Source organism: Branchiostoma floridae, chromosome 3, assembly GCF_000003815.2.
Source record: "Branchiostoma floridae strain S238N-H82 chromosome 3, Bfl_VNyyK, whole genome shotgun sequence".
Lineage (NCBI taxonomy): Eukaryota > Metazoa > Chordata > Leptocardii > Amphioxiformes > Branchiostomatidae > Branchiostoma > Branchiostoma floridae.
In genome coordinates, this window is record NC_049981.1 from 26,557,629 (window position 1) to 26,580,926 (window position 23,298).

At 40.2% G+C, this 23,298-nt stretch overlaps 1 protein-coding gene across 1 annotated transcript in view; it reads left to right on the forward strand.

Annotated features, from left to right (window-relative positions):
* The window catches only part of LOC118412238 (neuropeptide FF receptor 2-like), a 26,859-nt gene continuing 3,561 nt past the window's right edge, over nucleotides 1–23,298 (forward strand). The window contains exons 1-3 of the mRNA XM_035814960.1: nucleotides 1–188; nucleotides 19,676–20,163; nucleotides 21,598–21,697. Coding sequence (XP_035670853.1) covers nucleotides 19,827–20,163; nucleotides 21,598–21,697 — 437 coding nt within the window. The 5' untranslated portion in view covers nucleotides 1–188; nucleotides 19,676–19,826. The remainder of the gene's footprint in view (nucleotides 189–19,675; nucleotides 20,164–21,597; nucleotides 21,698–23,298) is intronic.

The following is a 23,298-nucleotide window of genomic DNA, read 5'->3' on the forward strand; positions in this document are numbered from 1 at the left end:
GTCTGCGGCGGGTCGGCGACATTCCCCGGTGTTATCGGCACGCCTCGGCATGTTGGGAACGGTCGGTACGTGGGGAGTAGTACCACAGGAGAGTGGTGTATAGGAACGTGTCAGTGACGAATGCAGGGCAGTAAACCACAAACTGAGGATCAAGGTAACTCAAGAAGGCACACCGGTCTGGAAATAAGGTACGTTAGAGAATTAAACGATAGCTAAAATCGCTTCCTATTCTTCCTAGATAGAAAGGAAATGATACATTCAAATGATCCGGTACAAAAACTGTAATGTATTTGACAATCGGGGCCACTCCAAATAGCCTATGCTGCTTCGTAACTATGATAATGAAATTCAACTAATGTGCTTTTGAAGGTGTTACCAAGTCGGCCGTGTACTGTTTCTTGTGGCGTTTTCGTCTCCGGTGATATTCAGGTCATATTTAACAACAAACACACCCTGCAAAAGCTATCGATGAATTTCTATTGGATGCGCAAAGATGAAACTGTTAGTTCATGGTAACAAAAAGAATAGACTTGAGAAGACGATTCACAATTTGTTCACGACATCCATGACAAGTCGTGAATTGTACATCTACGGCAACGATCGAAGGCAATACTGAAGGAACTGCAAAAGCAATGGGCAAGATTAGACTAAGCTCCATTGCAATTCAAATCTATGCCAACTAAAATGCAACTTCCAATCACTACGTCAACACAATTTTGAAAAATGCGAACCTTTGCAGAAATACATTTAAAGTGAATTTGGAGATTCAGGTCGATTATAATTACAATCATCTATGGGCGTAATAAGAAATAACGAATTACTAGTATAGCTTAGGTGAAAACACATTGTACCTATGATTAAAGTTCAAAGTTTATACCACCTTACCTGACTTGATCGCAATGATCACTATGTCTTAGCTGCAGTTCAGCATGGAAAGGAGATCTGCGAATCATTGTGTAGGCAACATGGAAAAGCTATCAGCACTGATCGTGGTCTGGATACAAAGACCCTATTTGTTACATGTATAGAAGTCATAATGTAGTAGGTTTTGATACATATTGTATACGCAAGATCACGTGCACTCAACGAGTATGGATGTAATTTGGTTTCATGGGGTTAGGTAAGCATGTGAAGTAAGGTGTTCAGATGTAGGCTTGTCCCAACCCAACAAGAAGTTTTCCGCGGCCACTAGCTGACACTCATTTAGAAGTCAGCCTTTTCTAGTCTTGAGCTCTCCTCACTCAAACCCTCTCCGTGGTCTCCTTGATGACAACCCCAGTGAGAGTGATTCTAGCATCTCAAAGCGGACATGTTTCGGTGTATCGGAGCAACGGGCCGCCCCGAGGCTTGACCTGCTGGCCTACGGGCACGCTCTGTCGCGCAGCAAAGGTTACTCGGGCAGCCAAGGGTGAGCGGGAATCCCTACCCGGGAGTTACATGGTGGATAAGAGGGCAGATGACACAGCAAGGTCTGGCCAAAGGGTACTATGGTAAGACACACTGGAAGAGCACCTCATAAAGGTACTAGAACACATTTCAATCTGAAAAACGTAAGCATAATTAGCCATAGAGAGGTTAGTAATAACCAAGCAAAGACAAAAACAAACTCGTGGAACAGTTGGACATTGGAAACAAAACGTACATTTGTCCCGACTCTCTGCTATATCCGTCCGCGCTGTGAATACCAGACCGCACAACTCAGATCTGTCCTATCGCCAAATAAACCTCATGAACTGAACAAATGTTGAACCAGCTCAAAAAGCCTAGACCTATCCGTTCCTTCTAACCCACGAAGTTTCTGAACTGACCAAAAGTTTCAAGAAACGAAACATTTCCAATAATTTTAAGACGGTACTGATGGTATTTCCATTTTGGGCCCGGTGATGCACATCTGTGACGTCAGCCCAAGAGCTCTTGTAGATAAATTACAGAGATACGAAAAGGGAGGCATTAGGCACAGAAAACCGGGGAAGATAAAAGAAAAGATCCGGATGTATGTAATGGATTTTGAAATACCAGACATCCTATAACGACGCGTGCACAACACACAAACGATATTACAAGACATTGGGGTCAAGGTTTCCATTATTGAAAGGAAATGGAAGACTATGAATGAGCAACTTTTACGTATATTAAAATATCTACGACAAACAGTACGCGATTGAAGCGTACACCCTGCCTGTGGTGCTAATGAATCTGACGAAAAGGGGTAATTCTTCAAGGACAAGGAGGAAGCTACAAGTGCTTCTAATCAGGACGAGCAGTGGAAGCAATACATCGTACGGACAACGGTCATCTGTCAGTGTCCTCAAACATGCTTTAAGTTCAGCTCTGATGGAAGGAGAAAGCGCTAGACGTCGGAGACGGAATGGAGGATCTGAATCCAAAGGAGTAGCTGGCTTTGAACTCGCTACAGATGTTTATCGGCGACCAGATGCATGAGCACAGTTTGCATAGGTATATCTTTTATCCAGCTGTGTGCATCTGTCAAGTACTGGTCATTGTGCATTGATCACCTTGCCTTTATAAACTTGAAAGAAGTATGGAAGAAGTAAAATGATGAAAGAAACGGGAGACCGTCTCATGCCTTATGCATGCCTGGTATGAGAGGCTACCGCCATTAGAAATCCACCAGATACAGGGAAAACTCCAGAAGGCATCTCATAACATTGTAATTCGCTTAGAACCGAACCTATCAACTTCATGACATATATGATGCATATGGCAAAGTCCCTTAAATGCAGACGTGAATGTACCTGGTAGTGATGAAAACCACTTCAGAAGACATTAATGCTCTCAACGGTGGCCTGCAACAAGCTTTAAAAGATAAAGAGGTCTAGCTTGTCAGAAAATTTAAGGTGTCTCTCTATCTACTAATCGTGGCCACTATTCTGTGTCAGTCTGTGAACCTTGGAAAGTTAGCTAAAAGCCTCTCCCATATTGGTAAAATAATTAAGCTTTTGCCTGGTTTGTACAAATTGCATTAAATGTCCAGCCAATATATTACATTCAATGGTTATACTAAGGGCATCCTAATGTCTCGGGCCGGAGAAGATTAGAGAGGACAGACTCTAATGTTTCAAGGACGCTATTAGTATACTGCTGGGGGTTCAAAAGCACACGAGGTTGACAAACTGGACACCCAATTATAGATCAGGAGAACCAGAAAGAACGCAGATGCAAATCATCCACATTTCAAAACGAATTTTTGTCAAAGACTATAAGGGAGAATTGCTGTGGCGATGCTTTGGAACCCTCAGGATTAGTGAAAACAGCGGTAGATTGGGTCGTAGCGAGCAAGTATGCAGGCATAACGTGCACACAAAGTCAGAGTGGAAAGTTTAGGAAGGGGAGAATCCATGTCTTGCCGTCTCGAGAAAGAGATTTAGTAAACATATATCCAGCATTGTCATCTCTACTTTTAGATAAACTTCACGTGGATCTCTAAAGCTATGACTATGGGTATGTACACGACACACGTCAACCTGAATTATTGGGAACGTTTGGTAAGTGCCCTGTTCAAGCAGACATTAATGCTTGGGAAGATGGATGGGGCGTTTCAGTCGCTCTTAACACACCAAAGTCAATTCGGAGGAGCTGTGTAGCCATCAATCTTCAAGCACCCACACAATGTTGTACCACCTGCCTTATCCATCCTTTTCCATTGGGAAAAATTTTCTATCTCCAAGAGACATGTGCGGTGTCTGGATGACTGGTTATTGGACGACGTTGCAATATGACATTGATGTTTTCAGTTGTCTAAACTGTACTTCGGAATGACTGCTGAATCTATGCGGGTTTATACTTTTCTAATTGCCCGTTAGCCTACCAAAGACGAATACTTCAAAAAGGGCAGGCAGCATCCTTTTCAGTTTATTAATCACATTTTGTTTTAAACGATTTTTCATCTGAAACCGTGATTGATAACTATTTTTAAATCATTCAAGAACAAGACACGTTAGCACACAATTTTCCAACTATCGCGTTTTCTATATTTTGGAACCTTTTAGAAACTACATAAATGAGCATCCCGTATGACTCTACTACTACTAGCATCCCGTAATCACAACCAAAATATTTACAACGATGCTTGATAAATAGTCTACCGTATAAAGTATATGTGATGAATAAGAGACGGACAAAGCACAACCATATACCGTACACATACATATTTTGGGTCTGGATGTAATATTCTCTTACAGTTAACCATGCAGTCTGAAAGTATGGAAACGCTCAAAATGTAGCTCTCAGAGCCTATACATAATTTGTCTAGTGCAAAGATATTGAATTAATAATGATAATAATAATAATAATAATAATAATAATAATAGCCTTTATTGCACATTCATGCCCTATCGGGCTAAGTACAGGCATATAGATACAAAGGGTAGTAATGCAGTAAACATGGTTTCTAAGATTAATCTAAAACATAAATTCTAAAACTAAACTATACATTTGTTCGTTTGTTCGGCTTCTTCTCGTTTCTTAGTTATGTTAAATATGTAGCTTGAGATGTGTTTGTATAATGTCGTTTGATCAAAGCTCATAAGAAAAATGAATTTTTCAACACTAGACATATATTCAAAGCGAGGGAACTTTCCTATGATATAGCTAAAAAGAATACTTCTATCGTTACTATATAAACTACAATCTAATAGAAAGTGAGATTCATCTTCGACCTTGTTCAGGTTACAGAACTGACAGACTCTTTGCTCCAGAGGTGTGCGGTTGTGCCTCCCTGATTCAACACGGAGTTTGTGGCAGCTGATTCGTAGTTTGGTGATAATAGATCTTTGTCGTTCGTTCGGAATTTTAAGATACTCTTCTTCGTTATAGGTGGATTTGAACAGTCTGTATGAGCGTAATTTGTTCTTTGCGTATTTGCCTTTGTTGTCATTATGGATTTCGCGTAAGAATGTCTAAAAGTAGATGTCCTTTTAACGCTGTTGAATAGCGGAGATGATTGGGGGCACTTTTGAAACAATTGAGTGTGGAGAATGCCAAACAAAGACATAACCGCATTCTTCTAAAGTTTTCCGCACACCGAAAGCCCAACATTTACTACCTAAAGATTCTAATTCTAATTGACATAAAAGTGCGTCTGCCTGGAGACTATCAGCCGGCACATTCAAGCAAACTCTAGTGAAAAACTTAATGGCGTTTAGGGAGGCCTCCAAGTGTAAGGGGTACCTCCCTAATTTAGCCCGTGCAGCAAGATTGCTAGCTGTTTTGGGGGCATTGAGGGATTGTTTACAGAATTTTAGATGTACGGATTCGATTGGGCAAGATTTTGAACTTTTGAAAGAACCCCAAATCTCCGACCCATAAAGTAAGATAGGAGTGGGCGTAGTTATCCGTAAAGCAGAGTGCAGTTCTTTACTTAGTACTCGCTTAAATCAGCTTCAAACACTCGCAAGGCCACAAGGAGCACAACTACTCGAACCTGATGAGTTATTACCGAAACATCCGGTAGGAATGTGATTAATAGTATCCAAAATTTACATCTTGTAGCTGATACATTTAGAAGTAAAATACACGCATATCAGTGAGGTCTATGTCTATAGTTTTTTTTTTTTTTTACGTAGGGTTTATTGTGACAATAGCTGAAGCCGAATAAACTCATAGCGGTCTTATGAACTGCGCATTGCATCTAGCGTCTGACGGTTTAATATCCCTCCATGATTTAGTTTTCAGATAATGAGGTTCTAAAGAATTGACTTCAAGCAACCCATGAATATACTGTAAATGCAGAAATGTTCGCGGTGGATTAATGTTCGCGGTTTTCGCGGCGGCCGCTTCACCGCGAATTTAAAACCACCGCGAACATTTTTTCATAACAGTAAGAGACTACAGTGCATGGTGCTACCGCGAAATTAAAACCACCGCGAAAAGTCCATTTTTCCGCTACCGCGAAATTAAATCCCCGCGAACCCTGCATTTACATTCAAACATATGATACATTAAGAAAATATATCGATATATTAAAGATGATTAATGTGTCAGATAACGGTTATTTCATGTATTTATTTATCATTTAAACATTCATTGGCACAACAAAAGTACACCAACTGTCATCAGCTCTGTACAAACAAGTGGATATACGGAATTGTTCTTCACTGTCAGTTTTAACTGACCGTACTCGTACGCTCGTGGTTTGTATTCCCTTAATTGTCCTTAATAAACGTCCGCTGGTCTAATAGCGAGGTCATTTCGGTGTTCACCGGAGGATACTGCAGCAAAATTACATTTCTATTGGAACCTATGCGCTGTCAAATTAAATTTCCATTATGATCTACGTCATCTATTCATTGACATATCCTAAATCTAATTTCTTTGACAGAAGAGGGAGTTTTCACTTGCCTCGATAGAAATTGACGAGTTATTGTGAATTGCTTTGAAGGTTCTGGAGGAGAGGAATTGGATTTGGTAAGAAAATGATTCGTGCCCAACGGATTTACTACTGCACGGAGTCACCTTGGGTATGCCGTGCCAGGTTTTAACAGTGACTGTACATGCGGGCACATACGACTGTGCATGAGAAAACCCATGGGTAAAGGAACATATGAGAAAGTTTTGGAAACACTTTGCAAATTTTGCAACTTAAATTAGAGCTCTACCATTCCATGCCTTCACCAAATGTTTTCAACTGACGTATCACAATTTTTTCTTATCGATTTTGCAAATATGGTCGTCAATTGCCATATCAGTTGCTCATGTTCTGTACTAGTGGTGCGTACCTAAAGCCCGGACTTGGAATTGGACCTAAAAATGTTTAGGTCCAAGTCCAATAAAAACCTAAATGTCCGGAGCCAAGTCCGCACTTGTAAAAAGCAATCTGTCACTTACATTCCCTTATTTTGTTCTAAACCATCTAAAACTTTCTAAAAGCTAAAATTGCGAATATGCCAATGATAGATATCCCTTAGATACACTTGTTAAATTAATCACAGACCAATGATCAATGATTGTTACCCCTCTCTCTTTCACCCAGTTTTGTAATACCTCATGTTAATGTTTGATCTTCCATTGTGCTCCAATGATGTACATGTATGTGCTATTGTGTATTATGCTGAAATACTGAATACAGTTTTTTAAAAATTAAAAAAAGATCTAAAACCTTCCATAGACAGTGCTATTTGCACTGGAAAATGACAAAACACATTTCGTGTTTACACTGGCTGTATATTATTTTCATGTATTTTTCACATTGCATTTCAATTCATGCAACATGCAATTTTATATGCACCATCTCCCCTCCCCCTCAAAAAATGCACATAATATGCAATGATGGGTTCAGGTCCGGACTTATAAGTCCAGACCTGAACCTAGCTGTACTGCTGGACCTGAATCCGGACCTAAACCTGACATTGAGTTTAGGTACGTACCACTATTCTGTACCCAAATATAACAGACGTTGTTGATAATTTGTCAGTCTTATCTTACCAAACAAGGCTATACTGTTTCCTCATGCACTGTGTAAATACGGCACTGATTTCATAATCATTATCTGATTATGTTAACCTTTGATTATCTTTCTAATGCCGGAAATATGATACTCCAATCATTCAATAGAATTAATTAAAAGTATCTTTTATTAATCAGAATAATGACATCTCCATCCGCATAATTGATATCTAGCGATTCTTCTTTTACTCTACATATGTTACATGCTTAAAGGTCCTATCATGAAACGCTGTGAGTTGATAAATTTTACTCATTGATAATGCACAGCGGGTTCTCATTTTCATTATTACCATACAGTTACGTTAAGCTATCTAAAAAAAAATCACGACACGCCAATTAAAATAGCAAAAACGACCATAGCATGTCCATTGTTTGGACAGCTTGTCGAGTTATGCTGTCCACACACACACACGCGCACACACGCGCGCGCGCACACACACACGCACACACACACACACACACACACACACACACACATACACACACACATGCACAGAACAGAGAGAGAGGGGGAGAAAGAGAGAGATTGAAAGAGAATCAAGCACACAAACACGCACCGTTGGTGTACATATCGTCTGCTACCTATATAACTGTTTTAAAGAAGAATTCAAATCCCACAATAGTAATGTAGGTTTTAGAATTGTATTTAATATCCTGTATGTACGTACAGTTGTACAATCAGTTAATCTTTGTATGTTAGAATGTAGATTATTTACACGTTTTCAATCACTTCATGTATTTGATTTTGTTCACTTGCAATTAGCCCCATGAACATGAACTTGCAATAAACATTAATAGTATATACCTTTGCGATCACGGGTTCAGCTTCAAGCAGCCTTGCTGTGTACTTTGTACAACAATTCATCCAACGTAATGACAACGTAAAAGGGTTAATTGGCTTTGTTAACCTTGTCATTTTCATACGGATCAAATCTCCATATAACTCCGGATTTCTCTTTGATTAGTGACATTTTGAATTGCCTTCATGAGATCTAACTTCCACGTATTATCCAGGTTAGTGCAGGACGTGAAGAGAATACGCCTGTTACGAGCCCTGTTGCCTTGTTTCTAAACAAGGGAAGGAAAAGTACAATGAAGGTCGCTAGATGTAACATCTATCACACTGCATTGCATAGTAATCACAAAACATATGAAGACATCTTTATCATAAAGCAACGCGGCATCTTTTTACACAGAATAACATAATTCAAAACCCTGCGCATCTGATAACGAGTATTGCAAACTATGCTCGATATGCATCACAGCAACATTTTATGGTGGGCTATGTATAGAACACAAACGATGAAAGTAATCGTTTTCTTTTAATGCGAAGGCAAATTTCTACGACCGAATGTTACTATCTGGTCACCTTTCCTGTAAGAGTACTAAGTCTAAGACATCGTACACACAGGTAATTGTACATAATCTGTTGGGAAAACAACTAAATCTCCCAACTGCGGCTGTTTTTAGTTTTTACAAGACTCTGACGTGTTTCCAGTGGCGATCTTCAGGCCATGAGGCAGGAAGTGGAACATCAAAGATAACGTGCCTGTAAACGCTTTCCTAAGGCGCTCGGTCTAAGTACTTCTTCAAATGTCCATGTCATTTTAGTAGGACAGATCTGTTTCCGATCTGTGACGGTTTGAATTATTTGAGTCTTTGTTAGTACTTTGTTAGTAGTTGCATTTTCAGAACATGATGTGGCTAAATATGTGAATGAATTTGAATAGACTTTTGCGCGCTGTTGTTTGAAACGGTTTGAAACTTTTGACAGAGGATTATTAACCAAGTTCAATTTACGTTCTGCAAATTTGAAGTGTTGTGGGACGACATCAAATTAACGATGAATATTTGAGAAGACACACATCGATATCACCCGAAGAGTATTAAATTGGTTGGAAAATTTATTTTGGTTGATACAGATCTCAAATCTAGAATATATTACATACAGACAAGCTGCAGGAGGCAATGTAAGATCATGCAGAGACCGTCTCACATGTAAGCGTACATAAACGTCAAAGAGTGCTTACTATGGTAGAACTCAAGAACATCGTTGAGAAAGGCTTTCTAGCAATGTTAATACGTTTACCTTAAGCTAATTAGTTATTAAGATTAAGTGTAGAAAATTTTGGACAAGAGCACGTGTTATTGGACTGTATAGGTCTTCTAATGACCATGGAGGGTATAGACTTCCCTGGAAATGATAGAATACCTAATATTTTTTCATACTTTTGTAGCACCACGGGCGTCCCACCGAGTCATACCTATTTAGATATCATTGATGTGCCTGGTATCAACCCACGTCAGAATATGTTGTATCTTTTTATCTTGGTGATGTTTGAAACATCAACGGCTTAGCTGTAGCGTTTGTAGAGGACATTTTTCACTGAAATGTCAAAACGGCTACAGTAAATCATGCTTGACGTGAAGAGTGTAACACATGCTTTCCTGCTGATATTGAAAAACTTTAACGGTGTACCTCTATCGGCGAGAATATATTGCACAACAGCTATCTACCACTCAAAAGCCACAACCATAGTGTGCAAGTCCAAAACACGAGATATTAAAACCGGGCGTTCGGCTGCACTATCCTAGCAAGCCGCTAGTAAGCCCATCATCAAATTTCATATTTATTCTGTCGACCCCCACCAACATACCTAATATCATAAAGATCCATCCACAACGTCTTGAGTTATGCTATTTACGGATACAGAAACATACAGACAGGCAAATGATACCCAAAACATTAACATTCTTGGTGAAGATAAAAATAGGTAATATAGTCTTTTAGAAGCAACATTCTCAAGAACAAAGTATGAACGCTCCCATTAGTATGTTTCCTACGCTTACAAGCATTAGGAACTGAACCGTGATTCTAATTCTACAGGCTTACCGAGTAAATCCCTTGAAGTCAGATGCGACCACTGCCGGCCAGGTGGCTGTGTAAGATTAATGGTCTTGTCGCGGGGTATCACAACACATCAAAGGATCAGGCCAAGACCTCTACGGGAGGTCCTTCATCACAACATTCGTCTTCAGTCCTAAGCGACGTTAAATGGATTGTTCTCACAAGTTCATACATTTACCGTTCAGATAATGCCATTAGTTCTAGTACATGTCTCAAAGAGAGAATGTTTATGGAGCGATTCAACAATTAGAGGGTCCGACAGGATGAGGAACGTTGGTTGAAATCGACGGGAAAATCTGAAACGGAGAGCACCATTCCGTCTTGTAGTAGTGATCTACGCCTAGATTTCGTGTAAACTTGTCTAAAGTCGGTGGAATCCATAGACTTCATGAGAGATCAATCACATCAGACATTCTTAAAACAGATGACTCGGCACCAAGGCACATAAATCCTCCCTATTATATAGAAATAACCTGGGAAATTGTGATTGGGTGGAAATGGCCATGAGTGCAAGTGATCCTTGTTTCTTTATCTTCGACAATCCTGCCAATTATATTTCATACCCCAACAGCCACTTCCAGTAGCTTGCCGTAAATTGGCTGCCTTAGCGTGAAATTGGCAGCACTTTTTGTATTAGGTTCAGAAAACTGGCGGTAAATGACCTCCCTTCGACCTCTTGGAGACAAATAGCTTGCTTCTTCAGTCTTCAGGCTATGAGTGACGTTCATCGGCAGTTATTACAGACCTGCTCCATCCAATACGGTAGGCGTCTCTCCAGAAGTTGTAACATGCGGTTGCTAGATATGAGTTAGATATGACTTGGATACATGATAGATGGATTAAAGATACGACAAGTTGCTCGTTGTGATAACGTTATATTCTGTCCCCACGTGCTGAATTCCAAACAGACGAACAAAGTACAGGCAGTAACACAATGAGCAACAACTGTTGTGAAACAATTTCTACTCCCGGTGGATTTGAGGTCTTTGGTGTACTTTACAATGTTTAACGCTTTTGATTAGTAGATAATAGGATTGGATGATATGGGAAGACTGCTGTTTTATTGTGGATATATATTGGTAAGACGGGCAATGCGTGGGGGAAAATGAAGACCTTATTCCTTATAAAGCTGTACATTGATAGTTGAATGCCAATGATATCTGCAGAACAGTTCATTTAGTGCCATTTTCCATCCTATATTCTTGACTGGAAGGATACATGTACACATTTCCTTGAGACCTTTTGCGTCATTTTTTTACTCACCTCCGGTAAAAATATACTCCAGCCGTCTCTTTTCAGTATTGGAATTCATAAATCATTCAAGCCTTGAAAATCGTATTAGTTTTTTCTGATATCCTCGCGCCTCCCTACGAGGGACCATTATGGACTGATCCATGTGAGCCGGGCCTGGCTGCCTGTGGGCCGCCCTGTGCGGGAGGATGATGCAGCTGCGGCACCGTGTACCGGCTCTGTCCGTCAGCTCTATATGATTCAAACAGCCAGACACCGGCTCATTCTCACAGACTTACCTGTTGATTGCGGTGAGTACGGTCTACGGTTTTTATTGCCATTGCAACTATACACGTTTTTACATCTATTTTTCATGAGATAAAATCTGTCGCCTGATGGTTTTCTCATTCTTTGCTAAGTTAGATATGTAGTTTTACAGCATTCCTTTCCGAGCAACTGCTTATCCACAAAGACATCTACTGCTTCAGTTTGACACGTTTCCACAAATTTCCGGATCCCGTTGATATTTTTTGAAAACCTTCCTATGTAGAAATCACGCAAGGGCGAGTTCATGTTTCAGACCTTCCCTATTTCTGAGCATCTATAATATCTATTTTTTTATCACAAACCAACTAGTTTTACAGACCACATAAAATACAGCTTAGTCAACTGTTACTTCATTTTGATGATGATGTTTTTTATCAAATAAGATAATGTGCAATTTTGCTTAAACCGCCGCTATAGTACGGTTTTGTGATTTATACATCTAACACAATGTCTAAATCAATGCCTCAGCCGTGCATACCTACAACATTTGGTTTCTAGCAAAGCACACACGAATCTCAATCATTAGTGTCATTTATGCTGTTAGGAGGAAATGGTGATTTAGCCAATCTCTTCTACAATCCATCAGGTACATGAAACAACCATTACAGACTTAACATTTCTTCGTGCGCTGATGTTTTATTAGTTTCCCCTTTCCACTAAACGGCGATCACTGAAGTACCACACAGCGACCAAACGTGGAGTTGCATAATTGGAATATGGTGCACGCTGTCAATTAAGTATGATATAGAAATAATTGTGACATAGAAATAAGTATGGTATAGAAGTATGATATAGAAAATTAAGTATGATATAGAAAATTAAGTATGATATAGAAAATAACAAAACATATCGTTCTTTATCGATATAAGCGACCTGTCAAATGTATGGTCGCTGCGTGGTTGCAGCACGGTCACAGCCTCTAGTGGAAAGGCGGTGTAAGTAAGCTCAAGGCGGAGTAACTGTATCTCATGCATCGTTAGCTGTTGAATTTAATTTTACTTTAACCCTATCATCTCGAAAGACAGGTCAGTAAGTCTGTCAATGAATATCTCCACACGTCTGATTCAGCTTTAATGGGCACAAACCAAGCTTATGATTTAGTTTCAAAGTTACGAAGGTTGCCATATGTATTCAGAACACACCAACACGTTTTCAACTTTCGTCTGAAAGATTTGTTCGACCGGGAATCGATGTAGACAATAGTTAACTTGATGATGGAAAATGGTGCAGATTAGGGCTGGGTGCCGGTACAGAAAATTCAGGTCCAGGTCCGGTTCAGGTCCAAAGCATCAGGTCCAGGTTCGGACCTGCACCTGGACCTGATTCAGTATGACTCATACCAATGGTCCATTTCACTACAAAGAAATCTGTTTGGTGGAACATCACTTACACTGGCGTTTAAAAAATCTTCCAACACTAACTGTAATTGTACGATTGGTTGTAAAACTTGGTAGAAATTACTATAAACTCTACTCTACTTCACTCTTGTTATTTTCTTCCACCTGCAAGCGCCAAAACGTGTGAATGTCTGATAAAATAATCTGTTAATTTTCTAATCGGTCCAACATCCGGTCCACCTAATTTTTTTCCGGTCCGTTTTTTCTGGACCGGTCCAATAAGAAAAAAAAGGTTTTGTACCGGTACCGATACTCAGCCCTAGTGCAGATTATAGTGCAGCAGACACAACAGTGGAGGGGAAGTTATTAGAAATGCCTTGATTAAAGCGTATATAAATGGGCACGGCTGAAAGGTGGATTTGAACAGACCAATATATGAAAATGGTGCGACCAAATATTTGCCTGGTTGTTCAAAGAATTACACCGATAAAGAACTATGTGTCTTGTGTTTTGTTGTCTTCTAGATGATACTTAACCTTTTGACAGCTTGCACCATATATTAACAGGCCTTTGACTTTGTACCCGATAACATTTTCTCTCAAAATTTGTTCCCAAGTATTTTATGATGTTTGTCTGCCTCGATATACAAACGTGCATCTTTGTCATGGGGAAAAAAGTACAGAAATATTCTAATTTCCCCGACTGAGTGAAGTATGGTTATTACAGATAAAACACTCAATAATGCATGTTGAATGAAACCCCTGCATATTGAAAGGTATTTAGCAGCATATGAAGTAATCAAGAAGACTAACTACAGGGAATAAGATTTATGAACCCTTGCTGGGGATAAGAACATCTATTACCGCAGGCAGCTTTAGCTATTTATCTCTTATCTAAAAATAACGTTTTCTAATAAAAAATCGTGATAACTACTTTCACACATGACAGTAATACGAGTAGAAACAAACTTGTTAAACGTTTTTACTACATTTTTTCCGTACGTAACTAATTTGTTTTCTATTTTCTTAAAAGTGAAAAAGAAATAAATAACACCCCTCTACCTCATTTTTTTCACAAAAGACAGATCTGCGAATGCTCTTACTAAGATAACCATGTAGAAAGGAGTTACGGCTATTTCAGTTGACGTTTTCGATATTTTTTAAGCAGCGCAAAAGGCCATGACAACTTTGTAACCGGCAGGCATCCTTGCATTCGACACTCTGCATTGAGGAGCAGGGAAACTTTTGTAGCTTGATTTCGTTATTGGCGCGTGAGTCTGAAGTTATTAGAGCCGACCAGGCTTGTAGTGTATTTTTTAAGTATATGTGGTAGATCACATAGGTATGCAGAAATTAATCCAAGATCGTCTCATCATCGGATTCTACAAATTAATTGCACACAAAACAATGTACGGATGGTGCACCACGATATCATACAACTGTGCTATAGAGTAGATTATATGTTCACCGGAGTGTGGTATTGGAGCCGTGCAGAGGGAAAATGTGGGCGGGTGTTTTTAGAAGATACGGGAGCCCTTAATAAGGATGGTTTGTTATTTGAAGACTCTGGTGTTTCTAGGCTTAAGTCCGTTTAGTTTGGCGCGAAGCTTGTTATGCCCTAGGCCTATGGTTGGTTCGTGATGTCTTCCTTGGGTGCTTGCTGTCTAGGCCGTGTTCATTGCCTGGCTGCCGTTCTTATTAGATCATTATGTGCGGTGCTCACTGTCAGGCTATTGACACTCACTGCCCAAACGTGATTGCGTAGACGATATTCACTGTGAGCAATGTCAGTGTATGTGTGGATCACTTAATTTTGGCCTGTCATTTCACAAACACTTCGACCTATCTACGTATTAACAATGCAAATTTATAATCTACTTCATTGGGACAACACAAACTTTGAAATAGGATTGCTTCTAATATCAGTTGAGGTGTAGAAGGATGTATGGCTGACTTTTGATCCCATGTCTTGACCTATGAAGTCTGCCTGAAACAAACCATGATTTGATTCCATCCTATGTATTCAGACTTTACGTGTTTCTTCGATCCAAGACCAAGTGTTCGCCACGCTCACACACACATGCAGATCGTTTCATCGGTAAGGCTGGAGGTCCGAAAGACACAGTGTAAAGCGCCTTGGTATCTTGTTCACAATTCCGCTTTAATTCCATACCAGCTCATTGATGTACTTTTGATTTTACCTCTGCTGACGAACTGACCCGAGTCGCTCTCGTGTTGCGTTGATGGGTGAGGTCAACATACCGTATTCACTTTATTGAGCGCCCTTTTGGAGAGCATCTCTGGAGAGCTTGTTACTAGCTTTATAACCCTCCTCACGTCCTGGTAACAAGGACGCTCAGGCAAGGTGGGTTCTCGGTGCAATACCGATTTCCCAGGTCAATGTTGTACTCACAAATCAGGCAATCTTTCCTACCAATTCAATTTTCGAAACATAACTTTACCGACATGTATAAATCTATTCTGTTGTTCTGATTGAATTACCCTTTTTGTCTCGACAGGCTCGTCGCTTTCAATGTCGACTTGAATCTTGTGCTGACTGTCCCTCAATGTTTGGAGGGACGCCATGTACAGTCGTGATAAGGCGTTCTCATTACTTTACCGACCATTAAGACGGCGAGCCTTTTAGAGTTAAAGAAGAGGTGAAGCTGGAATGTACCTGGCATGCTTTTAATCTAAAAGGATGTTAGAAACGCTGACGTGGGGAGCACCAGAGCCACTTATTTCCCAAAGAGGACCGACAGCCTACGCGTTCTTTCAATGATGAAAGGATAATTATGTGAAGGAGGCAGCATTTACTAGACTTATCCCACCACAGAGCTTCAACTTCCTTCCGTTGTCGCTGCTATTAGAGTTCAAATATATGGCATTAAGGGCACAAGAGAGTTACTGTTCCAGGAAAGATCGCTTCTGACATGGACAACGAAATGATTGCTGAAAGTCTAAAGTATTTTGGGAGAAATTAAGACTCAAGATCTGCACGTTTTCGACAAGGGCAACACTAAAACCTACTCATGACCATAGCCCTACAATTTACCAACATTTTAGACTTTAGCAGCTCTGAATATCCTACCAGCGCTACTCTACTTCACTCTAAATCTAGCCACGAAACAGGCAGAAATTATCCTCCTCTATATGACACTTTTCCAAGTTCTCTTTTCTATCAGACTGTTCACCTACCATAACATTTCTTGCAATGTTAGTAAAAGGGTCATTAAAAGTGGTAAGAGCTTCCCTTCAATGCTCCTGGAAATTGCTTTATAAAAGCTCTGTACTGCCCCGGGCACAGATTGCTGATAGAATAGCCAGCACTTCCTGAAATTCCCTGTATATTGGGAAGGGAAGGCTGCAGGGCCAAGAAGCCACATCACCCCTCCCCATCCCCAGTGATGCATAATGACAGAGCAAAGCCTAAGATTGAATGTACACTGGTTATGTGGACACTTTCCAGAAGCAACCTTTTATGACCATTTACGCCATGAAAGAAAACCTCAGATAAAACCACTATAAGCCATATATACGAGTGACTGATTTGCCCAATAAATTGAAATGTGCTTGGGCACGTACGGTGGAATGGAGACTCTTCGAAAGAGTACTTTTTGAGGTCATGCCGGGAAAGCTTGTATAACATGCAATTTATAGATTATATGTTCTGGCGCCTGTTACGTAGTTTCGATGTCACGACCTCTGCTAATACCAATTTGTATTTATTACTGTTTGCTGCAAAGAAGACAGGGATATTCGTAACTCTCTCAAGCATGTTGTCTGTCCTGTCGTCAGATTCTTGTAACTAATGCTCTCCCCTTCCACGAACATTCATCTTGCGATACCTGTCATTCTCATTTCGAAGAGACGGTTCTTTGTATCAACCTCACAAAACCCTTCGTAATACCTAAAGGACTTGACTTTCAACTTATAGAAGAGCGGCTCAAAGACTTATTAATGGACGAAACCACTCGCCTGTAGGTAAACGCTTTGAATCTACGGAGAAAGATCCATTGGCTTCTCAATAATTTGAAGGGTGTTAACGACATCACTTAGTTAGCAGGCATGCGTGACAAACATAGCAAGTTCATTGTCAAAGGCGCGGTATCACAGCTGATTAGGAGACACGGCAATCGCAGGGAAGGTGAAGGTTTGGGTACGACGGGCTATTCGCAGTTTCTATGTCAGGCGTAGAAACTACCTCGATGACAATGGCATCGCGCGCTACCATTGCAGATTTAATTAGCCTGTATAGTTAGTAAATTTATTTTGTGTCACTGTGCAGTCGTTTGAAATTAACCATTGTGGTGCCAATAAAGCTTCTACAATAATAACTTGCCTTCCAGTTTAGATTCTAATCTAGAATATACTAATTGATTATTGGCTCAAAGTGCTTGAGTTCATGCACCGTTAAGGTGCATAAAACATTTGACCGTTATCAGAGCAATAACGAAAGTGAGAGTTGTTCCTCCCATCTCTGCCTCCGGCAGCCGGTCTGACAGGATCGATGTTGGATGATGGAAGAGCGGTGTTGGCACAAAATGTCGTGATTACCATCGTCCACTGGCAGCGGCTGAACTGATTTCCCAACAGCAGAACATCGTACACTACCACGTAAAGTCAAGGACTGACTGAACTTCTGTAATAACCGTGCAACCCCATAAAGCTCTAAGCTTTCTTTTGGGACCAAACGGAATAGAGTTGGAGCAAGAAATAATCACATCATTGCATGTGCGGATAAAACCTCCAAGTTTGATTTCAGGCCGCTGTATAGAAAACCACACTTTCCTATTCTTCACGCGTCCGTTACCATAGATACATTCACTACTAATAAAGGTCACACAATCCCATGTAGTCACGGTTGTATGACCATTGAAACACGCTTCTGAGAGGATGAATTATCTTAGTGAGTTACACATTATGAATCTTGAACCCCATGACCAAGGACTTACGTTACGCTTTGATAAAAGTTCAGGCTGACTATCACGCCACCGCTCAGCTCGCAATGTTGATTGCTGGATGTTTCACACACCTGCCAGAAGATGCAACATTTGCTTGTCGGCATTTTCATACAAGGATAACTTTACTTAAAATCAACAAATACAGGCAAAAGAGGATTATATTTGGATAAAAAGAATTCGTTTGGCACTTCCTTGAAGCTTTCTTTGATACCCGTGTGGCGGGCCGTGCGATAAGACTTCCCTCCGAGACAAGCAACCAAGGAATACAAATGATTCTTTCCCGCTACTCTTACGGAATAAAACGTACACGTTTTCCTAGTCATTTATTTGAGCGAACGTCTTGCATATATGCCAGACACTTAAAAGTTCTGCGAATTGGATTGCAAACGTTCCCATTTCCTGGGGATATGAACTCATTTAGAATGGTGAACCCGTAATCGTTCCTACGACTCTTCTGTGGCGATGGGGGCGCTCTAGAGATTCTTCTGCAATCGATGACGAACAGAGAGCTTTTCAAAATATCACTGTGGAGAAAATATGATGTGCAAGGGCTTGGAAAAGTAAGTGAAACGTATTCATGTTAACACCTGGGAACCAAAGTAAAACAGCCCATACATGTATCTATAGCTGAAGCTCGTGAATACAATTACCTGTATAATAAGAGAGTGGCCCTACTGTGTCACAGGTGCTTCTACAATCACAAAGTTGCCGCATTGCCAGCGTCACTGAACACGAATTCCATTACTCGAAGAAGGGCCAACGTTCTTTCTCTATGTGTTTAATTGCAAAAGCCTAATCTAAAGCAACTATGTTATTACTATAAGCATTTTGTCACTTGCAACCAGTGTTAGAATAACACAACTCCTTCTCCTTCTAGTCCATTGTCATTGACAGTGGTTACCGCATCCTCGCGTATGTCGTTCACCTTAACCCATTATCATTCATAGAATACTCAACTTTTTATACAGATTCCTATTACCGAACAGAATTGGTCAAGGCGCATTAAATGCTTGCAATACATGGTTTCCTTCCTTAAAACATTCAAAAAGCTTTATCCAGTCTAGCAGATTCTTATCAAAGTCTGACAACACAACGGAAAACTTTGATGTGATCCAAGAATTGGAAAAAATCTGATGGCTTACATTCCTGTCCTCGATTACCACCCGTCGTGCTTAGTTGTGGTCTATTGTGTCCGAATGTTATGAGACATGACGCAGACGATAGCATTGAAAACCGTAATCGATTTTTTCTGCCTGTGTGATATCAGACTTCCGTCGGCGAGCTGGGATAAAAGAAAAGATAACATCGGCAAACCATCGTGCAAAACCAACCATCTTAGAGGCGCCCATGTTTCCTCCAACCTAGGAAGAATGGCAACAGTGATACTTATCAACTTTGACGCGTAGCCTGTGCTATCTAATACGTTTGTCTGGTTCTATATTTCAGAGTCCTGTCCAAACAGGAAGGCAGTTGATGTTGATGTGGACGCACAGAAAGCTATCACAAATACATTATCCATCATTTTTACGCATCATTGGTTGATTTCCAATACCTTGAATTACTAAATGAAAGGAATCAACAACAAAAGACTTTACAAATGTCATTTGGCCACGAACTGAAAGTATCTTTGGAAGAGATGAAAGAAATTGATTCCAACGGCAGCATCGGGGACAACCAGACCATGGGGTCACAGAATAGTGGTTATTCGGATTCCATTCTGAAACAAAGTCCCGCAGTCATTGTTGTCTTTGTGATCGGCTATTTGTCCGTATTTGTCGTGTGCATCATCGGCAACATCCTGGTCATCTATGTGGTGATGAAGATACCCCGGATGCGGACGGTCACCAACTACTTCATCCTGAACTTGGCCACGAGTGACCTCCTCGTCGCCATCTTCTGCATCCCCTTCACACTGGTCGATAACATCATCAAAGGTTGGTACCGGCTCCTGCAGATTTACACGTTTGTAGAAAATTAGCCACCTGTAGTAGTCCGGTCGATAATCTTGAATGTCAGATAGTGTGACGTATGTTACCGTGTCTGTTTTATTAGAGGCCTAATAAGAGAGGTGCGTTGGGCGGGAGCCGGTCAACGCTGGCGGTAGAATCATATTGAAGGGGCTTAACTTTGCAGGCGAAGGCCATACGTCTTGTCCAACTGATATGTCAGCTTCAGAGCATAACATAAATAATGTGCATGCAATAGGGTTAAAATCGTACCTACCTAATGAGCTTTGAACTTCTTATACATAAACTGTGTATGCGCGAGAGCACGATGATAATGGATACGTCTGCAGTTTACCAGGTTGAGCTTGAGTGGTATTGCCACGTTTACAAATTCCCTTGTCCCCCATTTCCTCCTCATATATTTGCACCGTTGACTCATGTGGGCCGCAGCATCATTGATGTAGAGTTTTAATCTCCACAACACTGTCAGATGAGTATGTGGCGTTCTAATTTGTGTTCTACCACATTCGATACAAGATAAGATATTCTATTGCTTGAAAATGCTTTCATTTGGCCCCACCCTTGTTCTTGAAATTCGTCAACAAGACAAGCGATAGAAAGATGCTTTATCATCATCGTTTTTGTGAGTAATAAGAAGCTTTATCATCATGCCATACTATAATGTTTAAGACATAATCCAGGGACGTTTCGTGCGCTATAAACTATAATAGCATAGCCTGGTGATCAAATTCATGGTACTTGTCTCCCTTATATGGTTCATTGTTTCGGTTCCATGCGCTCGGAAAACGCAAAAGGGCGTGTGAATTCATATAAAAACGTGTAACAAGAGCATTTGAGATTACACACTAGGGGCTTATACAATTCTGGGAAATCACCATGTGAATGAATGCTGAATTCAGCACATTTATTGTCATAACAAAAAGAGTGCAATAGTTAATTGTCTCCTCAGGGGATGTGTTACAATTGGCAAACGCGAGCAGCAACATTTCGGGACTAACACTTCTCTAATATTAATAGCGTCCCCCACGAACTTTTATAGGCAGTTAGATACTGTCTGATTCTAACATGTCTGGCTCTATATAATACGTGCTCCTGATAAAATCCAGTTTCTTCAAATTTCTGTGGAATGTCCAATAAGCGCCTTACGTCAGCCGATGAGATAAGATTTGATGTATTTCTCGAATCACTCTTAATTTCCTCCCCGGTATGAGAAATCCCATCGGTTTTCATATCCCCCTGAGAGGGAGGGATCTGCTGTAACAGCGTGTCTGGCGTTCTGAAGAAAATAATGATATGTTCAATCGAGTGTAGTTTAGAAATCTTTAGTTTAGAAAGTTTTGTAATCTTCGTGAATCAAATATACGACATTTTAACTCGTTTTAACTGTTTCTTTCTCTGCAGGCTGGCCATTTGGGGGATTCATGTGTCGCTTGTCTCCTGCCGCAGCCATTATCAGCGTGGCTGCTTCAGTCTTCACACTGGTAGCTATTGCACTAGACCGGTACGTTTCTTCATAGATTATTCAAATGCCATGTTTTGTTGTGCATACATCATAAGTAAGGAAAAATTTCTAGATCTAGCTTTATGTACCAGTAGTTACCTCCATGAAAATTACTTTTTGCTGTTTTGGCTGCATATGTGTGTCTGCAGATCTGTTTTTTTTTTCCGCATATATGTGGCAGCATTGCTACGAAACTCTGGATGTATTGTGATGATGTGTGGGTAGGTCTTGGAAAACAATCATTATTGGTCAAAGTTGAGTACAGTATAGGCCTCCTGTTCGCTTATCTTTCGGTATATGTGTCTTTTGTCCTGGGCATTGTACTGCTTTGTTTCCAGACTATAGATGCAGAACTCAGTGACTGATGATGATGATGTAAACATATGGTTCAAAATATCCAAATATCTCAACATGGATAATGGTAGCAGGCGTTTTCTTTCTTTTTTTTTAAATAATATGATAAGTTAGTTTTGATATTTGATTAAAAATAATTTAAACTCCCGTGAAGGGACAGATACAAAGCCTCGGCTCATATAATATCAATTTTGTACAACATATTTCTGTTAACCCACCACATAAGAAATAAATAGAATATGAGAATACTTTACGGCAGACTGGAGTGACCTGTCCTTGAGAATTGGGTGTTCGCAATATGCGAATGGGAAGACCATCTTTACTTCAGTTCTCGGTAGTTGCCTCTTCATTATCTTTGCGCTATCGGCTCACAAATCATTGCTTATATAGCCTTGTACCAGACGCGATTGGAATTATATCACAGGAAGTCTAGCATGAAAGATGGTAAATCACATTATAGAAAAGGTTAAACTATTCCCCAACTAAAAAATGTAACCACTCAATCTTCTTCAATTCTCTGGCACTATCCCGCTAGACACGTGACTTGTCGAGATGGTTGTTGTGCCCGGATGTAATTGCCCTCCTTTACTCTTCTCACAAAGTAAGCCTACTTGGTATCAAGAATATCACAATTCAACGAAGCTGCATACCCCAGGGACAAATATGAATATGTCGCAAAATCTCTGATGTCAAAGAATAGGGTTGCCTATGTTCTGGTTTCAAAAGTGCGTTTGGTCCATGGTTATGTGTTTAATGTAGCTAGCGGCATCTAGAAGTTAGACTCAGTGGTCAACTTCTCCCTTAGGGCGTGACTACCCACACCACACTATGGTCATAATGATACAGATAAATTTATCTCGATGTAAATTGTATCTCTGTTAAATACTTTGTCTAACCCCTGCCTCTTCCCTCATGACCCCAATGAAAAGCGGCTTGCAGGCCGATTTGAGATTTCATGAATAAACAAAGGTTCTAACAATAAAAAACATGAAAATGATTCATAAAAATACAAGCATTAGTCCATCGGAATGCGACATCTGGATGGCTAGTGCCTCTGCTATAGTATTTTTTGGGAAAACATATATTGTCTCAGATAAGCTATCTCTATCACTGCAAGAGCTTATGAAGCGCATTTGTTTTGCCTCAGGGATTCCGATGGTACATCATGTCACTATTATATACACACGCTATGTAACCGAATACAACTGAAATTTCAAACACAAAGGGTTTACTAAACAGCAGCAATT